Source organism: Marmota marmota, unplaced genomic scaffold (assembly GCF_001458135.2).
Source record: "Marmota marmota marmota unplaced genomic scaffold, marMar, whole genome shotgun sequence".
Lineage (NCBI taxonomy): Eukaryota > Metazoa > Chordata > Mammalia > Rodentia > Sciuridae > Marmota > Marmota marmota.
This window is the reverse complement of record NW_026000101.1, coordinates 11,827,428-11,835,945: the sequence shown is the minus strand read 5'-3', so window position 1 is coordinate 11,835,945 and position 8,518 is coordinate 11,827,428. Positions and strand designations below refer to the sequence as shown.

Genomic DNA, 8,518 nt, shown 5'->3' with positions numbered 1-8,518 from the left:
GTCCACAATGGCAATGTGCCAACTGGCAGAGTCCCTGGGCTTTTCTTTTCTATTCTTTTTAAATCTTCACCATGATGGTTCCATTGTGATATATTTAACAACTCCTCCTTAAAAAGCCATGGGCTACATTTTTGTATTGTATCAACGTATGCCCTGATTGTTCTTGATTTTACTGAGATGCCTCCTTCCTCTAACAATTTACTTAACACTCTTTCAGTTTGTTTTTTACTAATTTCTGATCCCGTATTTCTACTATAATACAACCCAACAAGATAACGCCTAACAAAACTGAAACAGAGTGAAACAAAATTGAAACAACACAAAATCATTATAATAGCCTTCTGAAATGTCCATCCGTCCTTTCTCCCTATCTGTTCCTCAGATGTGAGCGGAGTGGTTGCTGGTGATCAAAGCTAGGACCTCACATATTCTTCTTTGCATCTCTAAAAGCTTTCTATCTCTCCATTTTGAAGTTGTCTAATTTATCTGGTCTAGAAAGCAGATGCTCAGACATTCCTAACACATCTCCACAGTAGCTTGATGAGATGATAGTAGAATGGCCACACTCTTGCCCTTTGGAGTCAGACTTGGTCCACACTTAAAAGCTGTGTGACCTGATTTCTCTGAGCTTTGATGATCCCTTCCACAAAATGGGGGCAGTAATATTTATGGCCCAGGGTCACTCTAAATAACAAACACCAGATTATTGAATTCATTATTGATGTTATTATGGCTACTGGTGATACTTTTTGTCTCCTAGTTTTACTGTTGTCGACCTATCTCACTGTTGTTGAGTTTGCCTATCTTGCTATTTCGTGTTATGGCTGATGAGTGACATCAGTTGGACATTCATCCATTTTTTAACAAGTATCAATCAAGTACCCTACTGTATGCCAGGTGCTTTCATATATTGGTGTTATTATTTAATCCTCATAACAACCATGCTATCCTCACTTTGCAGGTGAAGAAACTGAAACTATGAGTGTCTGTTGCTCATGTACAATGGCAGATCAAGGACTGGAGTTTAGACTTGCTGATCCTAAGCCCTTTTCTTTAAATCACAGCTATTCCAGAATTCTGTTCTGTCCATTTGCTTTCTTTCTGAATCTTCAGAATATTTAATCTACTTGGCACTGTTACTTTGGTGAGCTTTCATGTTTGTTCCCTAGCCTCATCTTTCTCTGAGCACTAGTTTGACATTTTAGTTCCCTAGTGAGTCTGTACTTACTCTCTGCTCTTCTGTAGCCTCAACTCCAGGAGCTATTATAGTGCTTAGAATGTAATAGTTGTTTAACAAATACTTAGTGGATGATGAGATGTAAATCTGAACCCAGCTTAGTACATTCTATATCCTGGACCACCTATCATTAGGCTCATGTTTACAGTCATTTTTACATCATTCCCTTTTAAGAGCATTCCCATTTTTACACCATTCCCTTTTAATAAAGACGGCGGTTCTGTTCTTACTAAATGTACTGGGTTGCACACTAAGCTTAGTCAAGTAGGGTGGAAATGGGAAGTTTGGCTATCGGAATAAAAGATTGGTGGGTAGGGGGAAGAGTGTGAACAGACTGTAGAAAATCTATACAAAGATAGAAATTACATTCAACATTATGAAATCTGTTGATGGTATTGGAATTTATTGTATTTTGATGAGTTGTTGTCTCTGGAATTGTTCAAGTAGAAACAGACCCTCAGGGTTAATTTAAAGGATTCCTTCATCAGACCAGATAGCTCCCATGGAGCCTTCCAAGTCCAAGTTTCTCAGCTCATTCACTTTCCGGATACCTTCAGGCTGTATTTATTTATTTTCTATGTCATAGTATTTATTCCTCCTGCTGAGTACTAGCTTAGCTTTTCACTGCCATGAGTTTAGAGTATGCTCTGTTTACTTTCTACTTGGCTACTTGTCTTCTTAGTCCCTTTGCCACTTTATCTGGTATGTTGGTATCCAACTATTTTAGCACCTTTATTGGGATATAATTTCATACCATGAAGTTCACATGGTTTTTAGTATACCTACAGAGTTCACCAAACTTTATCATAATCTAATTTTAGAACATTTTCATCACCCCCCAAAGAAACTTCATATCCATTAGCAGCCAGTCACTGTCTAATCCTAACCAACAACCCCAGGCAACCACTGTCAATTAAATTTTACATAAAACAGAGCTTACCTTATGTTGTTCTTAGAAGACCTTCAGTATTTTCCTTATCTGTGATTAAGAAAACATGTCTTACCAGAATTCAGTGCTTTCAGCTTGCATTTCCAACTTTATTTACATACTTCCCATCTCATTAACTCTTCTCGGTAGGTTGATCTGTTCCTTCAGTGTGCATTATATCTTCCCTTTGGCTTCCATTTCTCTATCTAAACCTATTTAGGATATGGGGCCTAACTTGAGTCCTACCCTATCTATATAAGTCCTTTCTGAGTAATTTGCCTATTGATTTCTTTGAATGTGAACTTCCATAGCACCTAGTGGCATTCAATTGTAAACTGCCATGAGGGGCCCTCTTTCTTTGTGTGGTTTGGCTTTGTGTGTGTGTGTGTATGTGTGTGTGTGTGTGGTGATTGTCTACAGAGATTATAAGTTTCTTGAGGGCAAGGACTATGTATGTTTTTTCTTTCTGTCCTCTGTAGCTTAGCTGAACATGATCTCACTCTCTGCAGTCCCCTGATTACATACTTTTATGGTGTCCCACTGTGAAAGAAACAAGTTCTGAGATGTGCCATGATGTAGCACAGTGATTGCTTCCTCAAGTCCCTCATGGCTTGACTAGGAATGGAAGATGGCATTTTTAGTTTGAAGCCGTTGTAAGAAAAGTAAATTTTTGTTGTTGTTGTTGTTGATTTCTATTAAACTATTTCTTGTCAATGAATGCTAATTGCATGAGAAAAGTCTGCTTTGATCACAAGTATTTATTAATAAAAGATCTGTTAAAATTAAGTTTTAATTTGTTGTGAAACATGGAACCAGGACTGCTAAAAGCAGTTCAGTTTAAGGAAATATTCAAGGTGGACTCTCTATGTGGATAATAATTTTGTCAATTTATAATTTATTTTTCCTCCAATGAAATATTAAAGTGCAAAACTGAAGATTTTTTTTCTCTTTGTGCTACTAGGGAATGAACCCAAGGCCTCATATATGCTAGTCAAGCATTCTATCATTGAGCTATCCTCCTAGTCCATAAAATAGAAGAATATTTTTATAGTACAGCTTGTCAACAAGTAGAAATTAGAATCCATTCATGTAACATTTATTGAGCATGGAATAATACTTGGTAATATTTATTAAGGGCTTATGGTTTTCCATGCACAATTCTGAGTTCTATAAGATCTTATATACATTAATACACTAAATATATTGTCTCATTAGTTTTTAAAACAGTACTGTGAGAAGTGGACACTATTTTTATCTCCATTTCTCAAATGAGGAAACTTGAGGGCCATGAACAGCTAAATAAATGTCTTTAGGTCATGTAGCCACTAGGTGTTGTAGCTAGGCAAACCCAGGTTGTATTCAGACCTAGGCAGGCTGACTCTAGAGCTGTCTAAGTTCTAAGTTATGTTCCAAGTGTAAGGAGTTATATAGACAGGGATGACATGAATGTCAGTACTCTTTAAGGAGCTCACAGTCTCATGGCAGAGAATGATTTCAAAACCCACACAGCTGAACCACAGTTTCATGAGTGTCCACAGAGGGGTGAATGCTCAGGGTCACAGCCAGGCAAAGAATGCTTGGTTTCTTTTGCCATGGGACTTAACTCTGGCTGCTAGAGGAGACCGTGAAGCCCTTTAAGGTCAGGATATGTCTTCTTTATATTCCCAGCACCTAGCAAAGTACTTGGCATGTGGAAGGTGATTGATAGAAGATCAACAAATTGGTCATCTATTCTGTGCTGTTTACTATGGTGATTACGAGCCACAGATGGCCACAGAGCCCTTGAAAATGTGTCTAGTGAGAATTCAGATGTGTTGTGAGTGTAAAGTACCAGACTTTGAGTCTTATCTAAAAAAGAATGTAAAATACTTTTTTATATAATATAAAAAATAAAAAATAAATTAATAAATAAACAATAAATAATAATAAATAAATAATATCAATAAATGATATTATTTACTGGATATGTCGGGTTAAAGTATATGATTAAAATTAACTTGCCTGTTTCTTCTTACTTTTTAAAATTTGGACTCTAGAAGATATAAAAGTACATCTGCAGGATGTGACCACTATAAGCTACTGTTATGTAAGAACAAGTTTCATGTGTCTGTTGGACAGCGCTAATCTCATTCACCTCCCTTCAGGAGAAGACCTGACTTGACCAAGCAAGGACATTTTTAAAATTAAGAATTTAGCTGGGTATGATGGTGCATGCCCATAATCCCAGCAGCTTGGGGGAGGCTGAGGCAGGAGAATCACAAGTTCAAAGCTAGACTTAGCAACTTAGCGAGGCTGTCTCAAAATAAAAAAAATGGGCTGGAGTTGTGGCTCAGTGGTTAAGTACCCCTGGGTTCAATCCCTGGCATCATAAACAAATAAATAAACAGGTAGATAGATAGATAGACAGACAGAAAGAAAGAATTAAGAATTTATATCTTGGATTCCCTGGCTTCTAGTTCAGTTCTCTTTCTAGGCTTAACTTAAATTAGTACAATATGAATATATAAATCAAGGTAATATGACATGTCTTTGGTCTTGGCAGTGGTGACATGATATCTCCACATTAGTTACTGTATCATTGAGCTTAATCCTCACTGAAGTTTTTCTTCCTGTTTATATATAAATTTTGAGCACGAGAACGTCTGCATTTTGAGTTCTCAGTTTTTTGAACCTCTCTTCCCACCTTTCCCTGGGTCTTCCTCTTCCCTATCCATACATATATACAGAAGCCTCTATTTCTCTCTTTTAAATTTGTTTCCATTAATATTCTTCAGATTTCCTTAATGCCTTTATTTGTGTTTGAGAGATGAACCCTTTGCCATTATATTGTATGCTGTATATATAACTGGTTATGTTACTCATATGGTACATGCATTATTTATCTCACGTGATCCTCTCAAAACTGTATAAAGTATAGGTCCTGTTATTTTGATTTTATGATTATGGAATCTTAGGGCAGTATGCTCAAGGTCACATAGCCAATGGGCACAAAATTTGTAAGCTGGAACCCTAAGAGAGACGGCAGGAGGCCTGGTGATTTTTCCTGCACATGGACAAGCCATTGTGGAACTCTGGGTCCATGTAACTGAGGAGAGATATATTGGTGTATATGCTAAAAAAGAGATTTAAAAAATTATTTTAAAATGGAGGGGAAAGAGAAAACAGTGGTGTTGGTGGGGAGAATGTCCTCTTTCCTGCTTTGTTTGTCTCCCTCTGACTCTGTCCCCTTTCTGACAGTGGCATTACTCACCTTGCTTCATTTTCTTCACTTAAACTCTGCTCAGCTCAACTCAGTTCATATCATTCTACCTAAATATGAACAGACGTTCAAAATGTTTGCAGAGTGGTTCTCTTTTGATAGAGGTCTGTCAGGTGATTTTAAATTCATCTTAATTTGTTCTCTGTGTTATTTGGCTTGTTTTTACAATGAACATCTGCTAAGAAAAATTTTATGAAGACACAGTAAAATTATTTTCATTTAAAAAAAAGCAGTATGATCTTTCATTCCAAAAATAAACTTTTTACCTTAAAATTTTAGAATGCCATAACTTGCTTTCTGCCATTTCATTGTTGTTAGATGGTCTCCGTTTCATAGGCCCCAAGTAAATAAATAACTTCACTCCCCTAGGGCAAGTAGTGTATGCCATCTTTCTTGCACAGAAGTGAACTTACTTCTAGACCTAGCATTATTATTTCTTTAGATGAAAAGAAAACTAATGATGTTTAGTTTTCTTTGGCACATTGTTCTTATACAACAGTAGCACATAGTAGTCATATCCTGCAGGTATTTTTAAATACATTGAATCTAAACAGTCTACCTGCTGTGTTTGTGGCATAATGGGAATAGGAAGGGACCTTGGATCTCATCCAACCCCCATTTGATAAATCTCCTTTCCAAATTGCCTAGCAGGTGGCTGACAAGGGGTGAATTTATTTGCTTTTTCAGAACCTTTGAAAAGTCCATATTTTTCAGTTTGTTTTTCACTACTCAGTGACCTGGTTTGTGTTCTTTTAAGATGCTAGTGATCAAAGAGAAGATGTTTATATTGGAAACCACATGCCTTGCCCCGAAAACCTCAATGGTTACTGCATCCATGGGAAATGTGAATTCATCTATTCTACTCGGAAGGCTTCTTGTAGGTAAGTCAGTGCCTCCAGAGCAGCCGTGGGAAATTTTTTCCATCTGTGGTCACTGTTTTATAGAAGGCAGTGAAATGTGAACTAAATATTACCAAAAAGTAGTGTTTATCTGTAATAGAGCAGTAACAATAACAACAAACCACAGCAGAATAATAAAAAATACCCTGGAAAGAAATATGCAAAAACAAAAAAACATGGTTTATTTAGGTTCTGAGATTATGGGCTTATCATTTTTAAGATAATGTTACATATTTTTTAATACAAAAGATAAATATGTCATATTCCAGTTCTATTTTTGTCTTTAGTAATCTGTCATGGAGTGGTTGAGGGACTGTAGAATATATTAAGAATAGAGAATATGTAACTCAAATAAAATATATGCTAAAATAGATTTCTAAAACTAAGGGAGTGGGAATGAAGAATCAGGTGTGAGTTGAGAGATGGAAATGGAAAGGGTGTAAATACAACTCCCTGATTCCAGAGAAGTTACGTAACTTGTTCAAGGTCAACAGCAGGTTAGAGCAGGTTAGAAATAGAACTGGGAAAAAGCTAGATCTCAGATTTCCCAATACTCAGCCTAATGATCTTAGTGCCTTTGCTGCTCTGTGCCTGGCGACTGATGGCATTTCCCGGTGCTGCTGCCAGGAGCTCACCCTCTGTCTCAATGTGGCCTGCGTAGCCAGGCCAGGTTTCCATAGACATGGGGAGATGGCTCTCATTCTGCTCACCCCTGCCTCTGGGAGCTGCGCCAGGATCTTTTTTCCTCACTTAGTCAAAACATCAAAACGTGGAGAGAGATTATACTTTGCTTTTCTTCTCTCATCCCAGAAGGCAGCGAGTCTTCCCAAGAAGTAAAAGGAAACTGCTGGACATCACATCTCCTGTGTTCCTTTACTTCTTTAGCTTTCTGCTCCCGATTGTTATTTTCCTCTCTTGCTTAAAAACAACAAAACAAAACAAAGCACTATAAACTGTTAATGGTTGAATAGTTCTTTGTTAAGCCTTTGGTTCTTTCCTGATTGGAAGTTCTCCTTGTCTTTGAAGAAGCTAGCCTTCCCCTCCTCTTTTTCTAAACATTAAAAAAGTATAGCCATATAAGACAGAACAAGCCAGGTTTTAAACCAGTTCTACAGTGGATTCCTCATACTTGTCCCACGGTGGCATAGATACTTCATGAAGTTGTTATCCTGATGTCCTTGAGGCATTTTTCTAGATGTCTACCTGAAGGAGGAGAGAAAATTACATTCTGATAATGACATGATACCAGGCCACTCTCTAGTATTTTAATGATTGATTGTAAGAGGATTGAATGGTATGCTGATTTAAGACTTTGGAATCAGATATACTGACTTGGCCAGTTATTGGCTTTATGTTCTTTGGGAGATACTTAAGATGTCTGTCTTATTTCCTCATTTCTAAAGTCATAATAGTAATAGCATATTGTCTCATAGTGTTGTTAAAATTAAACAAGATCATATATATAAAGTGCTTAACACACAGTATCTGGTATATAGGATGTATTTAATAAATGACAAATTGATATTATGAGACTGTAAGCCCATTACCTCAGGGGCTGTAGGTTTGGCTATGGTAGATAGTCAGTAAATATTTTTTGAATGACATGTGATGGTTATCAACTTTGCTTCTTCTCTATAGGAATTTCTTAAATGCTAGAGAATCTCTTTCCTAAACACTTATTACTAAAAAGCAGCTGATAATTTTGTTTTGTCTGAGTATTTACAGTGTATTGATTACTTGGTATTGAATTCTTTCTGGCACTAGGGTGTTAAATTTGAATATAACAAGGTTTTCGGGATTTTTTTTAATTAAAATTTTTTTTTAGTTGTAGATGGACACAATACCTTTATTTTATTTATTTTCATATGGTGCTGAGGATTGAATCCACTACTTCACATGTGCTAGGCAAGCGCTCTACCACTGAGCCATAACCCCAGCCTGGATCTCAGGATCTTACCTTCCAAGACCATGTAGTCCAGTGACAGACACTGACAAATAGTAAATAACTAAAATATAATTTGGTAAATGCTATCATATATATGAGGTGTTTTGGGACCTCAAAAGACACTTCAGTCTGAAAGGGGGTAGAGTATATTTTTAAAGGAGGGATCAGGTTTCACAGGAATATTTGTGTCATCCCAGGAATGTGGCTTCTATTTATTTGTTTATTTTGGTACCAAGGATCAAACCCAGGA

At 36.8% G+C, this 8,518-nt stretch overlaps 1 protein-coding gene across 3 annotated transcripts in view; it reads left to right on the top strand.

The window, feature by feature from the left end:
* Positions 1-8,518, top strand: part of LOC107147750 (myb/SANT-like DNA-binding domain-containing protein 3) — a 137,840-nt gene that overhangs the window by 117,720 nt on the left and 11,602 nt on the right. For all 3 annotated transcript variants that reach the window (XM_015492262.2, XM_048783299.1, XM_048783300.1), the window contains one exon: positions 6,182-6,305. In XM_015492262.2, coding sequence (XP_015347748.1) covers positions 6,182-6,305 — 124 coding nt within the window. The remainder of the gene's footprint in view (positions 1-6,181; positions 6,306-8,518) is intronic.